Source organism: Urocitellus parryii, chromosome 2 (genome assembly GCF_045843805.1).
Source record: "Urocitellus parryii isolate mUroPar1 chromosome 2, mUroPar1.hap1, whole genome shotgun sequence".
Taxonomy (NCBI): Eukaryota; Metazoa; Chordata; class Mammalia; order Rodentia; family Sciuridae; genus Urocitellus; species Urocitellus parryii.
In genome coordinates, this window is record NC_135532.1 from 194,183,489 (window position 1) to 194,211,156 (window position 27,668).

Genomic DNA, 27,668 nt, shown 5'->3' on the forward strand with positions numbered 1-27,668 from the left:
TTTCAAGACTTTATTAATCTTCACAAAAACTCATTTTGGATATTTCAAAACTTGAGGCCCAAGGCTAGAATTTGCATTGGCTGAGAAATTTTCAAGCCTGTCCAGTTTTCAGGTAAAACTTCGAGTTGCTGGGTCCTATTCTTCTGGTATCCAATTTTGTATTCCTAAAAAAGCATCACTGAACCAAAAGTCAGTCACTTAATAGGAAAGGAAAAAAACAGAAGGAACTTTCCACTTCCAAACTTAAGCCAAAAGAGATTTCTTGCTTTATCATTGTTATTTTTGTCAAGAGTGGAATTCTCCAGGTCATACCTCATCAAAACTTAATCACTGCAAATCTTGTACATCTATTATCAAAGACAAATGCCTTTTTCTATTTTGGCCCATGGGGAATGGGAAAAGTTCTTGTCATGGTTTCAGACAACAGCCTCAGAACACCAAATTATGAGGGGGGTCCTAAAATACACTCTCTTGGTTAAATTCAGGATACATGACAAACTTAGGACAGCCCTATCTCCACTTGACTGTTCCTCTCCCCGTGAATCGAGCTGATTTGTTTGAAACACTGCCTCAACAAGAAATTCTCAGAAATTAGAGAAGGAAGGTCTCTTTAAAGAAAACCATATACACAGTATCCAGTTGAAGGGAACACTCAGTTGTGCTGCTCAAAGAAAAAAAGCGAAGGGCCTGCTCCGGAACCCCAAATTGGGTAGGGGTAAGGAAGGACACGGCTGAGCCAAGTCGGCGCGTGACCCGCCTTCTGGGGTGGCCTTAGCCAGCGAAGAAGAGACTGGGGAGAAAAGGGTAAGCCCTTGCAGGCTCCAGGTGCGAGCCGCGTGAGTGGGCGGAGAGCCTGGGCACCTCCTATCCGCTCGGGGCGTGCATCCAGAGACCACCTGCTCGGGCCCTGCTCCTCCCCGTTGGCGGGGGGAGAACGGGCCGGCGGCCGCACTCTGCAGCTATAAAAGGTCCCGGGCCGCTGCTGCTCGCCTAGGCTCGCCTTCAGCTCCGCCCTCGTAGCCTTTCTCTCGGCTTGAGCTCGCGCTCTCGCGCAGGCCCCACTCGACCCTCTCGGGCCTCGGCTACTCGGGCCTCGGCGGAAGATGGCGGCTCCTGCGGGTTCGGCAACTCCGGCGGCTCTGGCCAAGAGCTCCGAAGCGGCGCTGGCTGCCCCCTTAGCGGACGTGCCTGAACTGGCCCGACTCCTGGAGGTTGACCCGTACCTGAAACCCTTCGCCGAGGACTTCCAGCGCAGGTAACATGCCACCCACCCGCAGCCCGCCTTCCGGGAGCTGGCTCGGCGTTCCAGCCGCCGCCACCCTTCCCGTGCGCGCATGCGTGCGCGTGCTGCCCGGCCTCGCTCCAGTCTTCGCCGCTCCCCGCCCCTCCCTCCCGCGGTCTCCGCACGTCCTCCCCAGGCAGGAAGCTTGGTGGGCGTGGTATCCTGTACGCTTCGGCTGTGGCATTTAGTGGTTTTCCCAAGTTGTGCGTGACCGTCCTGACCCTGGGAGTGGATGCTGAAGCTCCAAAGGAACTTGACTCGTCTCCCCCCTTTCCAGTCAACGGCTTGCGCCATAGCGGACGTGTTTGGCTTCCAGCGCTCCTTTCCCCCTGTGCTGCGGGTTTCGTCACTTTGTTAACCGCCCGCTTGTTCCTCCGTGGGAGTGCGGACCCGACTCGCGATTTGTGTAATTGCGTATTTAAAACCTTCTAGTTCACCTCATAGCAAATATTGGGATTTTATCTCCAAGAGGATTTTTCAAAGAAAGATACTATAGATTTTCCCGTTACTATTCCACTTCTTAGGGAAGATGAAGCCTATCTTGATCACTTTTTAACTCTTGGATAAACGTTGATAGTGATTGTACAGCACACTCGTCATGGTCATGCTTCACACTGCCGCCAGACTTCTTGGGGTCCATTCAGGATGCTTTAAAATAGCGTCATGCTTATCCTATTTCATTGGCTTCCCACAAATAAGTAGAATTTAGTAATTCTAATCAGCCAAATTCAAAAGGTCTCCTTTGTAAAATTAGAATAGTAGTTACGTTCCTTAGTGAGGTAAGCCTATTGTTATTTAGTGGTTTCTGCTCTTTAAGCAGAGCCACTGCAAGATGAAAACTTGCAACAGCATATACACAAGTAATTTAAGTCATAGGAAACATCTAGCAAGTTGGTGACATGAAGCAGCATTGACAGTAATCAAAATGGGTTGATTGTGAGTTTTAACAAGCACACAGTCTTAGCATCGTCACCATATTACCTGAGTTAAGTCTAATCACAGAAACTCATGAGCAAAAAGCTACTCTAGAGATTGTAAGGAGACTGAAGTTGTACACATCTCATTCTGGAGTTTTTATATCGTAATGAATAAGCCACCTTGAAAGTAGCCTTGTTGAGCTGTTGAACTCATCAGATGATTATGCCTTTATATGAAAGCAATGGGGAGCAGTCCCCTGAAATTGCTTTCAGATTATGCAATATAGGCTCTCAAAGAGTGCACATAATCTTTAGAGTTGAAGACTGGTTTCAATTTACAAATAGTTAAAAAGAAAAAAAAGGTAAAAGAAGGTGATTAAAAAATGTAGACTTTGTTTTATAAATTGTTCCTTAAGACATTCTAGGGTCTGAAGTGTATATATAGTTCATTGATAGAGTGTTGTTTTGGCATGGCCTAGGCCCTGGGTTTAATCCCTAGCATTGGTAGAATTTTTTTTCCCCTTAAAAGAAAACATGGGGAATGTCTTTCTTCTCTGTCCTCCCATTTTAAATGGTCAGGAACAAACTTCTTTTGTCAAGGGTTTCTTTCATGAAACTCCTTTGGGATTGAAGTAATTATAATCATCTCTCATGGTTTGTTAAATACTAATGAGGAGGACAAAGGCCCAAATAAATAAGAGTTCTTGGTAAAAAGAACTGGTCCAATGGGTCCTTCTAAGCCTCACTCTGACCTGGATTCTGCTTTTGTTTTAGGTTGAGTAATTGCCATTTTCTAGCAAACATGTTCCATTTAGGCATAGCAAGTAGCAATTTGGCATTGGTAACTTTAAATTGTTAATAGTGGAAGAATAAGAAAATTCCTCCTTCAAAGGCTGGTTGTTCTACTTATTGATCTGTTAGAATGTGTCCCTTCCAAAATTCAGTGTTGCCAATGTGATGTAAAAACAGTGGGACTTTTATTAGTATGTGATGAGGTGATAAGGACTCCTCCCTTGTGAATGGGATTAAGGCCCTTAAAAAAAAAAAAAAAAAAAAAAAAGCCTTCCTCCAGCTTTTCCTCCTTTTGCCCTTCAATCATGTAAGGACACAGCATTCCTTTCCTTTGGAGGGTGCAGCCACAAGGTGCCTTCTTGGAAGCAGAGAACACTACTTCCCTGACAGCAGAACCTGCTGATCTCTTGTTCTTACATGTTCCAGTCTCCAGAACTATGAGAAAATAAATTTCTGTTTTTTTTAAAGAGAGAGAGAGAGAGAGAGAGAGAGAGAGAGAGAGAGAGAGAGAGAGAGAGAGAGAGAGAGAGAGAGAGAGAGAATTTTTAATATTTATTTTTTAGTTCTCGGCGGACACAACATCTTTGTTGGTATGTGGTGCTGAGGATCGAACCCGGGCCGCACACATGCCAGGCGAGGCGCTACCACTTGAGCCACATTCCCAGCCCAAAATTTCTGTTTTTTAATAAATTATCAAGTTTCAGCTATTTTGTAGAGGCAGTATACAAATAGACTAAATCATTTGTTATATTTCCTCTTCATTCCTGTAACCCACTTAGGCAGTGTGTTCTTGGCTTAACACAGATATACTACCAATTGACCATTTAAGTCCAATGTATGCTTACTAAGGAGCAAAGAAAAATTGAGGTACAAACAACAATATATAAGAATGGTGAAGAGGTGAGCAATTTCTTCTCATTGATGGACCATCATCCTTGTCCAGCCAGCATTTCCTCATTTGAAATTGGGTTGGATCTGTTTGTTGCTCTTTTCACCTTCTCTATGTTAAGAATTCTGAAATGTGGAGGATTAGTGAGTACTCTGTGCTATAAAATAAAATTAGTACATGATTAGTACCTCCATGATTGTCTCATGGATTTGCTACTTAATATGACATTTCCATTTGGCTCTTTTGCATTTGTTTTTTAACCTGCCGTTTACGCTGCAGTTTTTTGTTGTCATACTTTCAAAATCCTAGTGCTTTAAAACAACATTTAATTGTCCCCATATTACATGCCATCATGAGTAAGCCAAAGGGCTGTTGTCACAGTAGATAAGGACCTAGGCTTATGAAAGGTTTGTTTTGAAACATGCTTCTACAATGGGTAGTGGCAGGAAATAGAGAATAGGTTGAACTATGCATTTTTTTTCTTAAAGCTTTTGCCTCTCTGTTGGTAAATTACATTGACTGGTGCAGGTCAGCTTGCCATGTGGGTGGAACAGAGGGCCAATTTTGGAGAACATTATTCAGAACAATATGATTGAAATAATGCTAATTTATGTTTTGTTTAAATTTTATATAGGACTTTCATACATATTATGATATTTCATGCTCATAACAAAACCATGAGGTAGTTAGGATAGGCATTTTTTTTCTTTCACAGGTGAAGAAAATGAGATTTGATCAGTTGCCTGGCATGAATTCACATGGCTTGTAAGTGCTTCAGCTGGGATTAGTTTTTATTAAAACCTTCCCCAACAAGTTCACAAACAACTTCTTGATAGTTTAATGGATACCTCTCTCTCTCTCTTTTTTTTTTTTTTTTAAGCATTGTACATGTGTATCACTTTGTGGTTTCTTGAAGCCATGGTCTTCCTTTTCTTCCATTATCATTGAGGTTTCTCCTCAGCTTTTTTCAGACCATTTAGTATGAGATGCTCAGGGCTCTTCCCTAGGTTTTTTGAGTATTTCTGCTTAATATATTTAACCTAGAAATTTTTACCATCCTGGGGATTCCATTTTCTGAGGATACCCTCCATCTGTTTTCACTTCAGATCTTTCTCCTAATCTCAGGAATATTAATAAACACCTTTATTTCAATGTCCTGTAAGTACAAAGCTCAATATGTATAAAATTGAACTTAAAGTTTTTCATTCCAAACGTGTTTGGCCCTTTATACCTCTGTCAGTGCATGGTATCCTCAATTACCAATTGATCAAGCCTGAGCATGAAGACATGTTCTAAATTACGTCTCTCTCTCCATTTGAGTCTGTTCTGTTGTAGCTCCTCATTCAAATATATACTATTCTACATTCTTACTGTTATCCTGTTTGAAGTAGCTAGCATATCTAGCCTGGTTTAAAAAAACAGCCTTATAGCTAGCTATTACTTTGTTTTTGAATCTTTATCCTGCCCTATTCACTCCACTCATCTTTACTCAAAAACAGTAATTAGAATGAACTTGGAAATAGGTAAATCTGAGCCTGATGTTCTTTTGCTTAAATCCTTTCAGTTCTTCATTTCCCTTTTGGTACAGTCCGTATTCCTTTTCATGACTTCCAAAGGGTCTATTTTCTAGACTCTTTGTGGACTTTTTCAGCTTCATCTTTGCATCTTTCCTCTTGTTCTGTACTATCTAACCAGAGGTGAGTTGGGGGACATACTGTAAGGTGCACTAAAATATCACTAAAATAAATCAGAAATGTGATATACATTTTTTATATATAATCCTTTATCCTTGAATATTGCCAATTTTAATTTCTTATGTATTTCTTCCAATAAGTTGGGAGAGGTTTAAAAAATTACTGAATAAATATCAAGACAAAACAAGAATTAAAGAAATTTTCTGGTCTTTATCGAAATAGTGACTGTGTTTCAGCTTAGGAGTGAATTAATAAATGAACCTTTTTCTGTGTTTTTTTTTATTAATATAAAATAATTTGCCCTATAAAATACATCTTTAATGAATGTGTGAAAAATATCAGGTTGAAGGTGTGCCAATATATTGTTGCTTTTCTGGATGCCACAGATTTAGTCTTGCCTTGGGTCTAGATAGTTTTGCTTCTGTAGATACTGTGATCTCTGCTTGATGCATTCATTGCTTCTATCCCATGCTAAGTTCCTATACATGCTTCTGGACATGGCTTGCAGATATGTTGTATGCCTTCCTTGACTTCTCTCTATCCATAAGGTTTAAAATGGGGAAAGAGGTTTTGTGAGCTCAAGTGTGTTAAGTGTTACAGTTATAGTGAGGCTCTGTACTTAGTTGGAAATAAGAATATTTTTTACATTGGTATTTAATTAGAATTGGAAAGTAATTTGGATTTGGTGTGTCAGCATTTATACTAACAATTGGTTCTCACTGCATAGAAATTTTAAATGATAGCTTAGCACCAGGCTAGGTTGTAGGCTCTGAAGAAGGTCAAATGTCTGTGATTTAAGAAAACAAGGAAGAATCTGAATATTATGAGACCTATGTGATGTGCTCTTCTGTTGCCCTTAGCAGCTGAATTCTGTACTAATTCCAGAGTCACTCCTGGATTCTCTGCAGCAGTGGTCAAAAGGCTGTACCTCTTCTCATTTTCAAAGTGCCTTAAAATGACTTTATGGAACATTCTGATTTGGTTTTAGCTCTGGCCTTCTGTGCCACAGTCACTTCTGTGGAGAAGAGACTCTTAAAAAAATATATATATATTATATATATAGTTGTACAATACCTTTATTTATTTTTATGTGGTGCTGAGGATGGAACCCAGCACCTTGCACATGCTAGGATGCTAGGTAAGGGCTCTACCTCTGAGCCACAACCCTAGTCCCCCCAAGAAGTAACTCTTCAAGTGATAACTTCTTAGAGGATTCTTTTTAGCTCTCACCATGCTGGGTCCTAGTTAGTCAGTGAGATGATAATACAGTCCTGTGAAATGTGCTACAGTTTTAGACTGATCAGTGTCTCATACTGTTGTTATTTGTAATCGTGGATTAAGCCTTGATTATGCATTTATAGGTATTAAAGAAAAACATGAAAGTGTTTTCTTCTGAAAGAATTGCTGCTACCACATACCTTTTTTTCTAAAGTCAGCTTATTAATTTTTTTTTAACTTAAGAATAGATTCTCTTCTTGTGGTAATGTCTGCTCATCAGTATATGTTCACCACTGTTTTTAATCCAGAGTTCTTTTGTGTTTAATACCAAAAAAGAGCCCCATTCAGTTTTGTGTTTAGGGGAAATGTGACAAAAGGAAAATTCCACATTAAACTCATGTTATTGTACAACTTACATTCATTGATTTATTATACGTTTTCATTGCAGATTACTTAACATTGTTTGTTATGGTGACTGACCTGTAAAACTAATTTTTTTCATATTTAAATGATTAGAATTACTTAGGCTCTAAATTTAGTTTTATCACATATACAATGAAGAAAAATATTGCTGAATGCTTATGTTACAAAGTATAACAGAAAGACAAGGATTGAATTTTGGCTTTCATAACTGTCAAATAGCTTTGAGTTCAAGGGTAAATTAATCAACCTCTGTGAACTTCATTTTTTTTTCCTTGGTAAAAGATGGACAGAACTTTCTAGCGTATCTTGAAAACTATAGCTACATGTAAAGATGCTCAGTAAATAATAATTTGATGATAGTACTATTGGTTAACTTTTCAGTTTGAATATTTACTAGAATTTACTTTTCAGATGATTTTATTTTCTTTAATGCTATATACTGAAATCAAACATCTTCTAAATACTATGACTACAAATCCTCACAACTCTGTTTTGTTGGTTAACCATGTCCTTACTTCAGGGGGTTCCTTCTTTTTGCTGTAGAAATGATTGTATGAATGAGTTAAGGTGGATGGTAGTTTTAATCATGATCTAATAGAGAAGGAAAATAATATGTTTAAACTTTGATCCTTAATTTGGATAGGAAATGATAAGGCAATCGCCAGTTTACTATAAGCTGAAGGCAAGATGAGTCCTGGGATATAATGAGCACAAAGCTCTTTTATTGAGAGAGGTAAATGCTAGCCTGCAGAAATTCAAAATCACTTTCTCTTGATCTTCCTTTTCTGTCTTTTCTCTTCTTTCATCTGACTGCTAAGTGTTCATATTCTTGAGCATCAAACAGCTGCAGGGATTTTCTTCCTCCTGAACTCTGTATGGTTAGAAGAATGGTCATACTGAGTTTACTAATAGCAGGAATAACTTTGAAAATAAAACTTAATGTGGAAGAAGAAAAAATATATAATATCAAGTTAAAAGTTTAAACATGAACGAATTATTTCAGTACAGTGTGAACTTGTGACATATGACATACTAATAAGAAAAAATGAAATCTGTCTTCTTTTGATATTTGATGATTTATTTTCCATGGATTTGATTTTTGGCATAAGAAGCATACAGAAAAGTAATGAAATATTCATATTATTTTAATAGATCTATTGAACCATTGATTATTGAACCATCAAGTAAAATGAGACATAATCTTTGAGGAGATTCACTAGTTCTACAATAGAAAGTATGATATTTAGAATCCACATCTGTATGTGTACTTCTTGTATAGGTAAATTTTAAGTTTTATAAATATTCAACAAATAAGAATTAGCAATTTGTTTCAATGTTACTCAGTATACCTAATTTATTTTCATTTTCATAAATAATAAGTTCCTATCTACAGGTTATATTTAGTTATGAATAGGTGCATAATACCCATATGCATGTTGTTAAAAAAAAGCCCTCAATAACATCACTTTTTCATTTAGATTCCAACATACTCTCAACAGAAAATCTTACAAACTGAATTATATAAAGAAAAGTTTGTTAACTTTTTGAATAAAGTAAAAGTAAGTGGTTTGGGCTGTAGCATGGATCCATACATCTTTATTCTTCTGCTCTATTATCCTTAGCATGCAGTCTCTATTCTTAAGACAAGAGGATAACTGAACACAGGTTGACACCAGATCCATGTTCCTAGCAGGAACATTTGTGAATTTACTAGAGTGTTCCAAACATGTTAATTTCTCATAAACAATATCTAGTTCTTTCTGATTACAGATTATTAACCAGAAGTGTCCCATTGTCATCTGTAACTGAAAGTGAGCCTGCATTACCATGGCTCAGACATATCTTCCTAAGAGTATTTCCTTTTGCAGGACTCTTTGCTTTTAAGAGGAGGCCTCATTTGTCTAAAGATGAAAAGTTCCAGCAAGACTAGGTAATAGACCTTCAACATCACATGTATGTACAGATTTTTCTGAGTAGAGTCCAGGTACTTCCACTTTTTCAGGGAGAGGTCCACAGCCACATTATTTAATATCACTAACCCCTAAGTCATTGCTTTTGCTTTGCTAGATCTGATTCTTTCTTTTTTTTTTTTTTTTTTTTTTTTTAATATTCCTTTCTTCAGGGATTTACAGAGCTTTTTCACTGTGCTGTCCCAAAATGAGTTGATCTGAACTCTGATTACTTGGCACCATGTCTTGGGAGGTTCCATTGTCTTCTTTTTTTTTTTTTTCCTTAAATTTCTTAGATGGCCTAACCTTAATATTTTGACAAGAAATCAATTTGTTAATTTCTAATTATTTTTCCATCTATCTTGGACTTATGAAAAACAGCATTGAAGTTATTTGGAGAATAGAATCTTTGTGGAATTACCAAGAAAAATAGAACTAAATTAAAGATGTCAATTAATTTACGCTTAGACTTTAAGACATAAACTGTGTTTTGTTATCTGCATGCAAGCTTTTGAGACTTTAACGTTATATATTTCTATGATTTCTTTTTAAAGCTTAAGATGTATATGTAGATGCAGTTAGAACTGTCATTCTTCAGAATATGCCCACCACAAACTTTTCATACAAATAAAGGATTATCATTATAGGCAAGTTGGGTTGTCTTTGACAGTAGGACTAAGGGCAATTTGTAGAAGAATGCCATTCGTGGGTTTTTTTTTTTCCTTTGAAGAAAATGTATTTATATTTTATACATAAAGACTTCACATTTGAATAGTTCCAAATATTGAAATTATTCAGTGATTTCATAGTTAATTATATTTGACTAGAAAATTAATGTCTATTGAGTACCTACTGTGTGCCAATAACTCACATATTTTACTCCACCTATTTATACATATTAGTAAACCCTTTTAACAGTTGACAAAATAAATACTTAATTTTTTTATAAGAGCAAGTTTAATTTATTTGTTTTTGCATTTGACAAAATACAACATCCTTTTATGTTCAAAACACTAGAAAAACTAGGGATAATAGGAACATATCTTTTGTAGAAGCTATCTTTGCTAAGCCCAAGGTCAACATCGTTCTAAATGGAGAAAAATTGAAGGCATTCCTTTAAAAACTGGAACATGACAGGCATGCCCTCTTTTATCACTTCTATTTGATATAGTTCTTGAATCACTGGCCAGAGCAATTAGACAGATGAAAGAAATTAAAGGGATACACATAGTAAAAGAAGAATTCAAGTTGGCAGTATTTGTTGATGTTATGATTCTATACCTAGAAGATCCTAAAAGTTCCACCAGAAAACTTCTAGAACTAGTAAATGAATTCAGCAAAGTAGAAGGATGTAAAATCAACACCCATAAATCAAAGGCATTGCTATACATCAGTGATAAATCCACTGAAAGAGAAATTAAGAAACTACCCCATTCACAATAGCCTAAAAAAATGAAATAAAATACTTGGGAATCAAACTAACAAAAGAGGTGAAAGACTTCTACAATGAAAACTACAGAACACTAAAGAAAGAAATTGAAAAAGACCTTAGAAGATGAAAAGATCTCCCAGAATCTTGCATAGCCACAATTAACATGTTCAACATGGTCCAACTACCAAAAGCATCATTTATTTTTGATGTCAGAAGATTAATGTTGTGTCTGGAATTATATTAATTTTTTTTTCTAAGAGGTAATGGGTCTAGCATGCAGTATCATTCCATATTACTATTTAGAGATTATGAGTAATGTCTGAGTTACTGTTGCTTTTTAATTATTTTAACTCTTCTATGAGGAGGACTGGTTATTATTCCAGAATTCTGATGTTTCACGAATGAGTTAAAGGTTTGGATTTTATTTTTTCTCTCTGAGCTCTTATCTTTCTGTATTCAAAAATTCTTGGTACTTTTGTTTGCATATTTGTTTTTTGTTTATGCCTGACTCTTCTTCTATCCTCTTGACCTTTTCAGTTGGCAGTTTTGTTTTGTGTGTTTAAGTTGTACTTAAAAGTGATATGCATGTAGTGCAATTAGCAGGTCTCTTTTTGCTTTACTTCTTCAACATGCCTTTTATTAAAAATAATATACTATGTATCCACTATTAAGCAAAGCTCTAATCACAAATACAACACATAGGCAGAAATGTATGCATAGAAATAAAAGTGTATCAAAATTGAGGGTTGATTGCAGCAGGTTTAAAGTGCTTTTTAGTCAGAGACCATTTAAAAAATATGGTGGAGATTGTTTTGAGAATTGCAAATTGTGTTTAAAAACAGTATCATTTTGAAATAATTATAGAATCATAGGGAGTTGCAAAACGAATACAGAGAAGGCTCTTGTACCTTTCCTCAAACTTGCCCCTGTGGTAATACCTTGCATAACTGTAGTGTGGTATCAAAATCAGGAAATTGACATTTGTACAATTTACAGAGCTCATTCAGCTGTCTTCAGTTTTTACTGAGGTGTCAACACTTCTTTATGGTTTTATTCAATGTATATGTTAACATAACTTAATGGGGGCGATGGTCAGCATCTCATTTGGGGGTTCTTCTTCCTGCTAAGGAGGGTGTAAGCCACCTGGAAATTTAATGTCTAAATTAATTAGTTAAGAGCAAAACACAAATAGTCAGAAATATATTTACATAAAGCAGAGCCCCTGATAGATCTAGTCCACATGGGTGCTGGAACTAGATAAAGGAAAGATGGCCCTGTGGTTTATTTAAGGGGGTACGTCAAAGGCAGGGATAGGGTTTCAAGGGCGGAATCTTGCTTTGTGATGTCTTGCAGTTAGGACCTTGATTGGCACCTTGGCAGGTCAGATCCATCCCAGGTGCTGTGTGGGATCTTTGGCAGAACTTGAGGGGGAAGTTCACCTGCATCACAAGATCTATCCCTGTGGGGGTGCCACAGGAAGTTCCCAAAGCCAGACTTACTTCTTCACTATTCTACAATGCGCAACAAAGTCCACACACAGCCCATGGATGGCTTGTGACAATAACAGTCACCACTCTTCATACTACCACTCTACTCCAGTCCCTAACTTTGATAACTGCTATCTTGGTTTCCATCTCTCTAATTTTTTCATCTTGCAGGTATTATATACATTAAATCATATATAAGCTTTTGAGATTGACTTTGTTCTCTCTTTCAGCATAATGTCCTTGAGGTCTGTACAAGTTACACATAGCAATAGTATGTTCCTTTCTGTCACAGCAGTATCATCTATTTAGTTTGTTCATTTACCTGTTAAAGGAAATTTAGATCGTTTCTAGTTTTTGTTTTTTTGGGAATATTACAGTAAAACTTAGATATGAATATTTATGTGCAGATCTTACATCTCTAAAATAAATGCCCAGAAAATAATGGCTGGGTTAAGTGGTAACTGTATATTTAGTGTTATAAGAAATTGTCAACTATTTTCTACAGTATCTGTACTATATTGTATACCACAAGCAATGTATAAGGGACCCAGTTTATCTGTATCCTTGCCAGCACATCCTATAATCACTGTTTTTTTTTCTTTATTTTAGCTATTCTAATAGGTGTGTAGTGATATGTCATCATGGCTTTTAAATGCATTCTTCTTATAACTATGCTGAAAATTGTTTTAACATGTTTTAACATATCAGCTTGGTGCTGATAACGCCAAGGTCGCGGGTTCGTTCCCTGTATGGGCCACCAAATGCCGCAGTCTGGCTGGGCACAAATCACGAGCCACTGAAGCAGGAACAAACTTTATTTTTTTTTTACTGCAAGAAAAAACCTCACACACACTCCTGGGGAATCCTCCCGAAAGCCACGAGGCTCCTGCAGGAACCCCCAGCTGGAAATATCTCCCCCGGGAAATCCCTCCTCCTGCACTTCGCCAACCAATGGGAACTCCCGGGGAATCCCCGTGAGAACTAAAAATAGCGCTAGAACTCAAAAGTAGCGGCAGAGGCAGATATTAACACCTTGCCTGTCAATCAATACTGTTGGCAAAATGCCAGGGGCCATACAGACTCGGCTGTGGCTCTCAGCAATTTGCCATATTTATACCTTTTTTTTGTGTGTGTGTGAAATATGTGTGTCTTTCACCAATTCTCCAACTGGATTCATTTTTCTTTGTTTTAAGAATTCTTTATATATTCTAAGTTCTTTGCAGATATTTACTCCTAGACTTAGCTTGTCTGTTCATCTTCTAAACAAGTTCTTTCACAAAAGCAATTGTTTTTAATTTTATTGAAGTCCAATTTTTAAGTTCTCTTCTTGGGTGGATTATGTATTTGTTGCCATGTCTCAAAGCCCTTTGCCTGGCTCTAGGATTGGAGGATTTTTTTCCCTAATGTTTTCTTGTAAATTTGTTTTTGTTTCATATTGTGTTCCATTTTGACTTAATTTTTGTAAAACTTTTGAGGTTTCACTTTTATTTTACTGCCTATGTGTATGATTCTCTTCAAAGATTATGAACTGACAGCTTTCATTGGGAAGCCACCTAAATAAAAACACACTGGTCTTTAGTATATTTTAGGTCTCATTGAAATATATAAACTGACAATTCTTATGTGTGATGTAGATTTCTGAAAGCATAGGAATGAAATAATCTGTCAGTTTTGTTATTTATAATGTCTTATTTTAACTTTTGGTTATTACATTAAGGGAGCTGCAAAACTTTAAGAAGCAGGGGAAAATTTGTGAAATACATAATAATCTTGGTAGATACCTCATGTCTTTTTCTTTACAGCTTTAAATTTTTTCTATTTCCTGTCATGGCACAATATTGATTTATTGATTTTTATTCCAAACAATTCTTAATATGAATTTTTATAGACTTCAAGTTATAATTAAAATTTGATTAAAAAAATTAATACTACTTAGAATGTTTTCATTTGACACTCTCAGATACTCTGTTCTATATTATAAAAAATTATTTTTTTTCAAAATGCAAGTTTCATTTACTTTTTCTGTTTACTTAAAGACAAGTAGATCTTCTAAAATTTTATGTGGTTCTTTCATTTGTAGGAATGGACTTGTTAATTTTTAACTAAGGAAATGTCAATATTTTCCCAAATTAGTTTCTTTTTAGGTAACTGAAATTAGACTTTGGTTTTCTTTAATCTTAATATTTACTTTGATGTTTAATCAGGTTCATTGTGCTATTAAATACATGAGAAATCAGAGCATGTTGATTTCCAAATAGAACTTTGTCAGACATTAAAATTTGAAAGTTGTGAGTACATTTATTTGACAGTTGGGAAAACTTATGAATAAAATAGGTAAGCTTATATCTGTCTGCCTTTGGATAGAAGGGAAAAGTGGAGCTTTTGAGGATATCTACAATTATAGCTCACTCTGATGAATATGAGGCACTCAGGATCAAAAAGTGATTTTTACCAACTCTACAGATAATGGATTATGATAATCATTACAATCATCACAGTAATTTGTTATGATTTATATCTACATCATGCTAGTGCATTGGGGTCTGAGATTCTGTATTTTTTTCAGAAGACTTCCAGGTGATGCCATTTGATAGATATTTGTTAGTAGCCAAGCATGGATCACATGATCTGAGACCTTAGATCAAAACTTAGCAGCTCAGTTCACGATAGCTAAGCTGTAGAAACAACCTTGGTGGCCTTCAATAGATGGATAAAGAAAATATGGTGTGTGTATACATACACACACACACAAAAAGGAATATTAGCCATAAAAATTAATGACTCTTACCAGTAAGTAGATGGATCTAGAGACTATTATGCTAAGCAAAATAAGCCAATCCCCAAAAACCAAAGGTTGGGTATTCTCTCTGATATGTGGATGCTAACACACAATAAGGGACTGGGGAGGGGAAGAATAGAAATTCATTGAATTAGACAAAGAAGAATGAAGGGAAGGGAAAGGGGACAGGAATAGGAAAGACAGTGGAATGAATCTGACATAACTTTTCCTATGTACATATATGACTGTACCACAGTAACTCTTCACATCATGTACAACAAGACCAGAAGCCTTATTAGGATGAGATATATTGCATGCTTGTGTAAACATGTCAAACTATACTGTCATATATAACTGAAAAGAACAAATAAAAAAACCTTGAGTTAATAAAGAGCTAAATCGTTTCCTGTAAATATTTTAAGTATATATTTCAATTTCTGAAAATAATATATCTATACTAATGTAGTTCACCAAGTCATTTAATTTTTTGATGGTCACTATGAGTTTTACAAGGCTTCCTGTAAATAAAGGGGTTGATTTTATTAGTAATATCAGAGTTGCCTTTTATTAAATCTGCATTGTAACTTTCACTGTTGCAAATAGGTCTTGAGGCTGAAATATAGAAGGTGGTTACACAGAGAAAATTGTTCCCCATAATGATGCTCCAGGGTATGTATAGGCATTTGAGTCACAGGTTGTTTCATAATTTATTTTCAACATCTTCTTTGTTATGGGTATTTTTCTATGTGGTAGCAGAACAAATATATGTAAGATAAGCTTCCTATCTTATTGGAGGTCAAATAGACATATAAATACAGTTGCAGTAGATATTTTTGGAGAGTTCAGTGTAGTACTGATGAGAGGATACTCCCTCCTATTGAGGAAAAGGAGAATATACCAGAGTGTATTTGAATTGCTTTAAATTTCTTAAAATTAGTTCTTTAAACTCTGTAGAACTGAGTCTTTTAGAATGTGGACAGTCTATGAGCCTTTTTGAAAGAGTCAAAGAATGTACTAGCTAAGACATTAGTCTTAATTAAAGCAGTTATGAAGATATCATGTGACCTTATACACAAGGTTACTTATAGCTAAAATTTTCTTACAAAATGGTTTATTTGCAAAATATGCTTGTGTAAGAATGCCACATTGTGTAAGAATAGAATCCTGTAAAATAGTTTGTAAATCATGTCTGAAGGCACATCAGCCTATTTCTTTTATAACAGGCTTGTTTTGGACAGGATATTGGAATTATTTTTAGAATAAATGAGGTAACTCCCAAGTTACCAAGTAAAGGGGATCCATTCCTGAGTGAGTCAGGGGCATTTTATAATAAGTATAATTTGGCTAGAAGGTGTTCCAGAAAAGTAAATGAATGCTGCATGCCTTCACTTGATCCTACCTTACATATTTTGTCTAGATCTGCATTTTATTTAGTGGGAATATAATATTAATATTATATGTAATTTAAATTAATATTATATGTAATTTTAATTAATATTATATGTAATTTAAAAATTTCTGGTAGTCATATTTAAAAAAGCAAAAAGAAATAGATGAAATGATGTTTCAAGGCATATATTATTTAACCCATTGTATTAAAAGTATTTCAACATGTAATTAATAATTCCAATCAGATATTTTACTTACTTTTAGTCTTTGAAATCTGATGTGTATTTTATACTGATAGTACATCTGAGACTAGCCATACTCCAAGTACTTAGTAACAATGTGTAGCTAGTGGCTACCATATCATACAGGATAGGTTTTAATGATGTATTTGAAAGAGGAACACATCTCCTAGAAAGAGTCTGAAGGGGAAGATTAAAGAGGGAGAAAGGTTTAGTCAGCTCTGTGTCAAGGTAATTAAAACCCATAAATATTCCGACTGATAACTGGCTTCCTGTGTGTGTGTGTGTGTGTGTGTGTGTGTGTGTGTGTGTGTGTATTTTTTTTTCCAAGAGAAATAAATGAATTGTATCTTAAATGTAAACAGGGAGGTATTTTACATAAAGATTGACTGGGGTCAGTTAGGTAGCTGTGTTTTCCCTAAGTTATTTGGCATGGCTAGTTCACATTGCTCTTTTCATTTAGGTAATTCTTACTCATGTCACATTTTCCCAAGTTAAATGCATTATATAGGTCCAATAAGGCAACAATACAAATAACATGAAGAAAATCGTGGGCCAGACAAAATAAATTTGATAAAGATTTACTTCTTGATAAAGTGATTGAGATCAGGTGACTGTTCTCGTCCTTAATAGCCTTAGACCTTTCTGGATGTGCCAACTTCACTTGGACCTAGCCCAAATAACAGCTGTTCCTAACTTCCTTGTCCCAAGAATCTTATGTGCTGTGACTCATTATGACTTGCATTATTCTAGAGTTAATCTCTGCTTGTAAGAGAAATGTTTCAAAGACTGCTTCTCTGTCACTCTTAAAACTAGTGACAATGTTGTGGATACATGTCTAAAAAAACACATTTGCCTTGTTTTTGTCTTTTCTTTCATAACTTGCTTTTCTTCCATCCTCATGATGGTAGTTTATTTAGTGTTAATGAATTTTATTTATTTTGTACCTATTTATTTTGAATACCTAATTGTTAACCTTGTAATCATAGTGAAAACATTGCCATTTAGAAAAGTTTTTACCTCATCAGCTATCAGTTAGATTCTTTCTTGAATGCTGTTTTCCTGCCACCTTCAGTATTGTGTTTTCCATAATACACTGCCAGTACATGCTGACTCACTGAGCATCCTGGGATGCTGGATGTGTGTTTTGAATTTGAGAAGAGAAGAATATAGTTAGGCACCTATTATTGTTCTTTTGGTATTTTCTGTAGAACTTAGAATAGAGGTTTGTACTCAAGGGGTGTTTTGCAAATATATATTGACTGGGGGTCTGGTCCAGCTTGTTCTGTAATATTAGAAATCTAGAAATACTTATTACTGTAGTTGTTGGAGGGTCCCTAGGAATGCTTGAATGTAATTCTTCTATCATGTAGTGGCCTGTGGTGGGCAAAACCTCTTCCATATACAGCTTAACCTTTCTCGTGTCTAATACTACTCATGAAGAAGATTGTAATTTGTGCATTGTGCTTTTATCAGGCTGCTGTTCCCAATGCAGTTAGTATAATTTTTCATTTCCTAACAGTCCTCCGGCAATTCTGTTTAACATGCTTTCTATTTCAGAACATTCTTCTATTTAAAAAACTTCTTTTGCCTCAGGCTCAACATGCTTTTCCAGCCAGGCCAGTAGTAATTTTTATCTTTGCAGGCTTCACTCACCTTCATTGTTAAAATTCTATGTGGGTTTCTTAGGAACATCTGCTTTTGTGTTTATGGTATAGCAATTGCTGGGATGCCTCTGTCTTTTATTTGTTGATATTACTTTGGTTCCTAAAAATATTATATCATTTTGATTACTAAGTGAAAGACATGCCTAATTTTTATTTTTATTTCATATCTCTTTTAGTTTATATAATAAACCATACTTCATTTTGTGAATGAATAGAGTTTTAATCTTCCATATGAACTTTTACAATCATAAATACAATTTTCTTGAACAACATTGTTCATAGGAGAATAAGATCTTGATTTACTGATTTAAAACAAAAATATTCAAGTTCATTTAATACATTGTAAATTCCTATTGTATTTTAATAGTTAAGTTACCTGAATTGCCCTCCAAAGTGATTATGAATTAGGTTTGATTTTTGCTTGGGATGAGATACATCTTAGCTGCTTTTTGGATCTAAGATGGTAATAATGACACAATCTACAGATATTTTAGTGGAAAAAGTCCAATTAAACAAAAGCATATAGGATAAAGCCTTTGTCCTCTTACTATAAGCACTTTTGGCTTACACTGAGGTAGATTTTGAATTATCTGTTATAAAGATTTTAAAGAGAATTTAGGTAGTATGTATGGAGAGAACTAGGGCTAAAGTAGAATTAGAATTCTGGGTATATTTTAAATATGTAGTGTATACATTTGTACATCTTATGTGTGTGTATAAATATCTTTTATATCATGCCTCGTCTTAGTTGGAACATACGTTCTCTTATTCATTGTGCTGATTTCTATGTACAAACATGGGAGAAATGGGAATTTTCCTGTCTTTGGGGGTAGTCAGCATACTGTTAAGAAGGAGTAAGGAAAAATTCTTCTTTTTTGGGTTATAGTTTGCATTTTAAATTTCATTGCTGTTCCTCTCAACTTCCATCTGTGTTGACATTTGGGAATTTTGTCATTGCTCTTTCTCAAGTGGAATGGAAAAGCTTAAAACAGAATTTACACTTTTAGATACAACTGACGTTCTACCACATCGTGATTCTCTCCAGGTCTGAATGCTTTTTATTTGGCATTAAAAAAATATCAGACATTTTGAAGAACTAAATATTCTCAAGCTTACAGTGCTATTGATTAAAATACATTATTAACATCTATATTTGCATTAATGGAGCACTCTGACTAAAAATACAATGATAAATATTAAAGTTTTAGGCACTTAATATTTTATAGCATCAGAGATGTTTTATATGGATATTAGTTGGCATTTGTTAATTTCATAGTGGTTTTATTTTAATTTTTAATTAAGGTTCAGGTAATAATCTAGGAAATAATGTAAATCTGAATAAGCCACAAATAGCCAGATTTGGTGCTATATGATTTGTATGTTATGTTGGCTCTGTTTTTTTTTTTTTTTTTTTTAACCTTTTAAATCCCAGTCATTTGGCATTTTCTCCCTTGGTCATTCTGTCTCTCTCTTCTGCCCACTACTCTGTGGGTGTGTGTATTTGTATAAGATCTTCAGATGAATAATTAGTTTTGGACCTCAGTCTAGTTATTAACTGGTTTGGCTGGTTGGTTTTCTAAGACTTTTTTCAACCATTTTATATTTATGATGGATTTTTTTTTTAAAAGAAAACATTAGGTTTTACATTTTAAACAAATTGTATATGTTTGGTTTCTGATACCCTCAGACAATACCTTAGAAGTTAGTTTTCCAAATGGAGCCATGAGATAATGAAGTTTACATGACTGAAATTTAGGAGTGGTTTTTGTTTGGGGCCACTAATTTAAGTAATGTCAAAGGCTAAAAAACAAGTGGCATAAATCTCCCCAAATTTATTACTTCAAAATGGCAAGATTGGACCATTGAATTTTAGTTTTAGTGCTGGGAAGCAAGGCCAAAGGACTAGTGGAGTAGTTATGAACATATATAATTCATTCTGTGGGAAACAATAAAAAAATTATTTATTTCTTTAAGTAGAAATAATTATCAGGTTTTTTTTTGGGGGGGATATGAAGGTTGTATTTGAAGTTTATGTAAGATCTGAGAAAAGATATTTTAAGATCATTTACTGATGATATTTAAAGATATTTAAAGATCATTTTAGATTTTCCTACATAAAATGACAGTGTATACAACGTTAACTCTGGAACAGATACAGGTGGTTGTCATGTCAACAATTGTAATAATATTTTTGACAAGACTTTGAGTCATTTGTTTTCACTTCCCTTCTTGTCTAGTGATCAGAAATCTATAGGAACATTTCCAAAGATAAAAAGAGGTAAGTAATTTATATGGGATTTCTTTGTATTGTATCATGGTGTTTCTGTGTAGTGAGGTGTATCAGGATTGGTGTAGGTTAGTGAATGTTTTAGTTAGGAAGTATTTGTTTTTGACTTTTATGAGATAATTTTTATATAATCTTAATAAAAAGGTAATTGGTAATTTAAGAGTGAATATCATTAGATATTAGCAATATTTGTGTGGTAATTTGTGTGTTCTTTTGTCAGGGCCTTTCCTCCTTATTGCTTTCTTCTGGTTCCAGTTATGTTCTTGGCCTTTAGTTGATCTTCTGGCTGGTCAGCCAAATTAGAGGTAAAGTGATAATAGCTGATAATATCGTAATGTTATTCCCTTATGTATTTGAATGTAATGGTGTGTGCTGGCAAATCAAAAATCACCCATTTGAGAATTTATGAAACTTTAAAAATATGCATAGAAGGACATTCTTTTTTTTTTTTTTTAATGTTTGTTTTAACTGGTGTCTGCTAATTTGAAATGTTGGTCTTTAAAACAATTCAAACAAAACCCCTAAAACAGTCATGCACTACTTGGTCACATGTTGGAGACCATCTGACTCCTATTCTAATTTTTCTTATAAATTAGAAGAACACTCTAGGGAGTATAACTCTAGTTGAGTATAACTGCTGCAGTAACTACCTGAAGGCTACACAATAAGGCCTGGAATTAAAAATGGATAGTATGGAATGGCTAAAGGTATTATAAATTTAGTTTTTTTTTCCCCCTAACAATACAAATTTCTCAATACAAATAGTGCCTCTGGATCACCTCTGGGTCTTGTTAAAATGAAGATTTAGGGCTGCGGGGGTGGCTCAGTGGTAGAGCACTTGCCTAGCACATGTGAGGCACTGGGTTCAATTCTCAGCACTACATACAAATAAATAAATAAATCTATGTCCATCTACAACTAAAATATATTAAAATAAAATGAAAATTTAGTAGATCTGGGTTGGAAGCCTGTTAATTTGCATTTTAAACAAGTAATCAGGTGATGTTGAGTAGTAAGGGCAAAGACTGCAAGTGCAGTTATTGATTACATTAACAATCCATTTTTCCCTTAAGTCAGATTATCTTTTTCTTTGGTGGGGAGGGGTTGTAAAGTCCTTGCTTAGCATCTGGATGGCCATCTTAAGTGACAGTCACCATTTTAACAAAAAATTCATTTTCTGCCCAAGGGCATTTCTGAGAAAGGCTCACCATCCCTAATACCAACCTTACCCTTAGGAATTAGGACCTGCCTGGCTCTAATCCCTGAGCCTGCCCCCTAAAACTCCCAAACCCCAAGCCTGTTTTGTCTCTCTCCATCTATGGAGAGATGTGCCTTTATTAGTCAGCTCTGACAAACTCTCCTGTGTATCTCTGACTTGTCTCTCTGTTCCTTGCTTTCCTTTCAGGGGTGGGCCTTGTTTACTAAAACATATTTACCTGTGTTTTCATTAAAATCATATTCTTTTAATTTATTAAAAAAAATCTTATTACTTTTTACTGCAGTGCTTATACTGCATAAAAACATATCACTATAAACCAATTTCTCAAAAAAGTTTGCAGCTCAAATTAACTTTCTCCCCATCCCTCATTTACAATTAAGGGGACCTTGATGTTGCTAATTTGAGTGGCTTATCCAAGATGGTAGAATTTTTCTCTGTAAGAGATTAACTCAGTCTAGTAATCATCACATTGTACTAAAATATTCCATTTTAAAACAAGTTGGTGTTCTAGTGATTATATGATCTTTTCAATGCATTGCTTGCTTCAAAGCATATTCCTTATTAACTCTCAGAATTTGTTTTTTTGTTTTCTTTTTCTTTTTGACTGTGGCACAGAATTAAGGTCTTTTGTAATTTGGAAATGAGCGCCCCCCCCCAAAAAAAAAAAAAAAAAGCTCTTAATGGCAGGGATATTCAGAGGTAAACCATTAGATTATGAGAGCTGTAATCTAATCAGTCTATCTTAGTTTGATTGGACCAACTGGATAGTGGGGCCTGGCTTGAGGAAGAGGGTTCTGGGAATATGTCCTGGAATGTACCCCCCCCCCCCCCAACTTCCTGGTAGCCATGAGCAGAGGACTGGTTCTCTGCCTTGATGTTTTGATTCACCTTATGTCTTAATCAATGGAGTCAGCTGATCATGGATTGAAACTCTGAAACTGTGAGCCAAAATAAGCTTTTCTTTCTCTAAGCTGTTCTAGTCTGGTATTTTGGTCATAGCAATGAAAAGCTAAAACAGAAATGATATCAGGATTGGAGTCATTTGCTGTGACTAACCTGACCATGTTTTTTGAACCTTTTATTTATTTTATTTTATTTTTTATTAGTTGTTCAAAACATTACATAGCTCTTGACATCTCATATTTCATACATTTGATTCAAGTGGGTTTTGAACCTTTTAAATATGATTTGTGGCAGGAGTTTGGAAATATTTGGAGATGAAAGCTGGAGAAGATTGAGAATTTTCATAAGCAGGGCTTAATAGGTAGTTCTAGTGGGAGCTCAGAAGACCAGCATGCTAATAGGAATGTGAACAGTAAAGACTGTGCTTATGAGGTTTCAGAGGGAAATGAAGTCTCTATTGGGAGTTACCCTAAAAGCCATTTGGATTAAATTCTTGCAAAGAAATTTGCTACATTTTTTTTGTCTATGTTCTGAGACTGTGTGAGATTGAATTTTAAAATGATATACTAATTAATCTGTTGGAAGAAATGTCAAGGCAGCACAGTATTTAGACAGTGGCATAGATCTTGCTGGCAGATTTTAGCCAGAATTACTGTGATAATCAGGAGAGAAGACAGAGCTGAAAGATTTAAAAAACTTGCAGTTTGGCCACAAAAGGGCTTGTAAAATTGAGGCCAAGGAATGTGTGGTATTTGAAGACATTACCACCACTTTTGTATGGCATAAACACAATAGGAAAGATGGCTTGAGGCCTCTCAGGAGAATGTAAGACCACACCCATTACAGGCCCAAGGGTGCAGAAGTGAAACCTCATTTAAGAGACTTAGGGGCACTCTGCTCCCATAGGGGGTTTAGAAAGCTGTTTTATTTCCCTAGGATTTGTTTCTCTGTGCTCAGCCACCTTGGCACTGAGAAGATGCTGCAGCTATGGTCCTGGGGGCTCAGCTACTCCTTGAGTTAGCAGCAGACCTTGTCATCTTCCCTATAGTGCTGGTTTTGTAGGAATGCAGGATGGTAGAGTTAGAGGATAATGCAGGCTTCCATCAAGATTTCAGTGGAAGGCCTGGGAGGCCAGGTAAAGTATAGCATGGTTAGAATCCCTGCAAGCTTTCCCGAGAGGACATGTATAAAGCTGTGAAGGTGAAGCCAAAAATGAAATGGAGACCCAGGAATTAAGAGATATCAATAATGTGGACTGTCTGCTGAGTAAAGCTGCTGGCTGTGGAGGATCAGAGAGAGGCCATGAGCACTGCAACTGGCAAGGCCAAAGGGTCAGGATTGCCAGAACCCTTTGGAGAGAACATCTTGCCACCATGTTCTCCAGGTTCTAGAGGTGGAGTTACAGAAATGTTTGTCCATCTGTTTAGATCTTGTTTTGGTTCCATCCTTTATTTCTATGACCTTATTCCTCCCTTTTGGAATGGGAATGCTTACTTTGTGCCACTATATATTGGGTATATGTAATTTACTTGTGATTTTTATAAGGACTAACAGCCAAGAGTTTGCCTTGAGTCTCAGAAGAGATTTCGGAGTTGAAATTTTGGGAAGTGTGGCAACTGTTAAGACTGGGAACTTAGAGATATCCATTTCATAATGCAAAATGCATTTAGTATATGAGCTTTTGCTGGAAAGGGTGGGATACTACTATGGTTTGGATATTGGATGTCACCCCCAAACCCCTGTGTTAATAATGCAGGAATAATCAGAGGTAGAATGATTAAATTATGAGATCTATAACCTGATCAGTTCATAATAGTTTGAATGGATTGGGTGGTAACTGTAAACAGATGGAGTGTGGTAACTGTAAACAGATGGAGTGTGGTAACTGTAAACAGATGGAGTCACTGGGGGTGTACCCTAGAAGGGTTCATCTTCCATGTGGCCCCTCTTTCTTTGCTTCCTGGCCACTGTGAGTGGAGCAGTGCTCCAGTGCCTTTCCTTTCCATCATGGCATTCACCCAACTTTGGGCCCAGGGCAATGGATTCTGTCACTCATGGGCTGAACCTCTGAAACTGTGAGCCAAAATAAACATCTCCTACTGTAAGTTGTTGTCAGGCACTGTGGTCATAGCTATGAGAAGCTGACTAATGCAACATGTTGGGATTTTGTGAAGAATGAATTATGATTTTGGTTTTCGATTAGAAAGCCACTCTTTTTAACATCTGAGTTTTCTTGAACCATGTAATATCATCCCAGAGATCCAGAGAATGTTTGGATTTGTGGGATGGTTTATATGTATTTTCAGTGTTCTCAAATCCAGAGAAGGAAATGTTTCAGTTACAATCTGCTAGAGATAATCAATGCAAGGAAATCTTTTAATAAACTGCTCTGTAGAAGTGACCGTTATAAACAAAGTTTATTGTATTATAGAAGGGGAATAAATGCTCATAAAGATTTAGAACATGGATTTGGGGGTGAATTTTAAGTTTGAATTTTTGGCTGTATGTTGGGACATATTGACTTCAAAGAGCCATAGTTTTTTTCATAAATAAAAAGGACACCAAATATAGTTATGTGGCAGGGTTGTTCTAAGGATTAATCTTAGTGGGAGATGTATTTAAGGCTTTTAGGATGTTATTCAGCAAATAATAAACACTAAAATATGTATTATCCATTGTTAATATTATTACTATCACATTTTTTTGGAATTAAGATTTTAGTCAGACAAAATTAGAAAAGTGAAGTAGTGACTATTTTTTTAGGTACTGTGAAAAATATAGAAATTTAAGCAAAAACTATGGTTAATTTTTATAATGATTGCATACATGCTTTTGATTAATGTAAAAAAATTAGGTAATTAGTAGAAATATTTTCTAAAAGTGTAGAATTATATTTCAGTCCTCAAATGATGATAAGGCAATTTAGAATTGGCCAAGACAGATGTGGAAACCTCATGAAAAAGACTCAAGCCAATACAAAAAACAAAACAAAACAAAACAAAAACAAAAAAAACCCAAAAAAAACAAAACACCTCTCCATAAAATCAAGTCAGCTAGAGAATTAGTGTGACCACATTATTGTCTTGCCCAAGTTAATGGATAGAGTATATATTTATTTTTCCATTATGGAAAGTTAGATTTTTAAATGCATAGTTTTCTGAGACAGTAATTATCTCAATATTTTCCACATGATATATTATGTTCTAGGTGGTTGCCTCCATCTTTTGTTCATGAGTTTAGTGGCTAGTTGGAAATAATAATTGAGAAATGCTATTATATAAAACTTGCCTGATAACTTAGATATATATCCAAAATAAATTTGAGTCTTAAAGTCATAAACCCTGAAGTTTTAGTGAGCTTCACATTAAATATTTTGCTTAAAATATATTAACTGGCTGATTAATAGGCTGATAGAGTGTGTTACAGTGGTTAAAAGCTGTGGATTTGCTCTGATGGCTTGTGTTCAAATTCTGCCTCCTTATTAGACCTTTCCTATGGTCTCTGTGTGTGTGTTATCCCATATTTTCATATGTTGGTATCCTAGTCCCCAAGGATAGTATTAAGTGGTGGGGCTTTATGTGGGAATAGGTCATTTGCTTTTTGCCCTGATGAATGGGATTAGTGACTTTTATTATAAAAGAGGCCTGAGGGAGCTTGTTTCTCTCTCTGCCATGGGAAGACTGCAGCAGGGTGTTGAGTACGAAGCACAGATCACTTGGCAGACTTTAAATCTTCTTTTACTCTGATTTTGGACTTCCCATCCTTTAGACAGGTGAGCAATGTTTCTGTTGGTTATAAATTACCTAGTCTAAGGCATTTTGTTACAGCATTCCAAAGGGACGAAGATACTATGTGACATGGATAAGTTATTTCACTTCCCTAGCACTCAATTTTAAAATCTATAATATGAGGATAATAGTACCAGCTTTGTCATGATTTTGTGAGGATTAAATGAGATAATCCATGTAAAGACTGACTGACAAGAACTAAATGCTCTATAAATATCATTAATGGTGATTAGGAGAGATGGACAATAAAGTGATTCAAGAAATTACATCCCCAGAGTGTATAATTTTTATGGTGCTGGTGAGGGAATAAGGACTAAACATATAATCATGCCCAATTCCCCAAGTGATTATATTCAATTATCATAGTTTGAAATCAGTGCTTTTAAACCCATGGTGATAGGTCAGTCTTTTTTTTTTTTTTTTAAATCTACCAGAGATTTATACTTTTACAAATTGAATAGAAAAGAGTTACTAGAAAAGTTTGATTAAAGAAAGGCTATGCAAAATAAAAATAGAAGCACCAGTTTTTAAATGTAAAAATACTTGATACAACTGGTATAAATGTTTCTAAATGTCTAAGTGCTGATCTCTTCATGGATTAGTGATAAACATATGGCAACTCAGCACTGGTGCACAGATTATTTTAAGTGCTATTGTTTTAAATATCGTATATGTTTATTTACTTCAAAATTTATACTATACCCCAAATCATTTCTGTGGTGTTTATATTTAAACTTGGAGATGACTGTCTATGTGTTTTTTGTAAAAGGCACTGTGTCCACCCAGTAGAAAGCTGTTACTATTACCTCTTTTCCCCTCCACCCACCCAAGCAGTCCATCATCTGTATTGTGTTGAACCTGGCTATTGTTTTATAGTCTTTGTTGCCTACACTTTGATGTGTGTAGCCACCACCATGTCTGTTCCACCTAGTCTTAGCCTTACTGTTTCTACTACATACTACCTTTCTAAAAGATCAAGTCAGTTTATAAACTTTTAATGGCTTTGTGTTTTAATTTATAGTTTCTTTGGCTGAATGGTATGTAATAATTACATTTTCAAAGGTTTAAGGGGCAATTGTTGTACTTCATGTGGGTATTTATGATTGGGAATGTGGCTATGTAGATAACAAAAGGGTGCTTATTTGAGAGATTCCGGGTATTAAGATCAACAGGGAGGAAACCAAGTAGGTGGAGACCATTTAGGAAGTCCTATAGGCAAAAGGATACTGTTCTTTTCATTTTCTAACTTTATTCCTCTCAGTTTCTTCAGGCTCATAAGTTAGCCAGTTCCCAGCTTTCAGAGGGATGATTGAC

At 35.4% G+C, this 27,668-nt stretch overlaps 1 protein-coding gene across 1 annotated transcript in view; it reads left to right on the forward strand.

Annotated features, from left to right (window-relative positions):
* Window positions 1-774: 774 nt before the first annotated feature.
* The window catches only part of Gbe1 (1,4-alpha-glucan branching enzyme 1), a 261,346-nt gene continuing 234,452 nt past the window's right edge, over window positions 775-27,668 (forward strand). Inside the window, exon 1 of the mRNA XM_026400300.2 lies at window positions 775-1,255. Coding sequence (XP_026256085.1) covers window positions 1,104-1,255 — 152 coding nt within the window. The 5' untranslated portion in view covers window positions 775-1,103. The remainder of the gene's footprint in view (window positions 1,256-27,668) is intronic.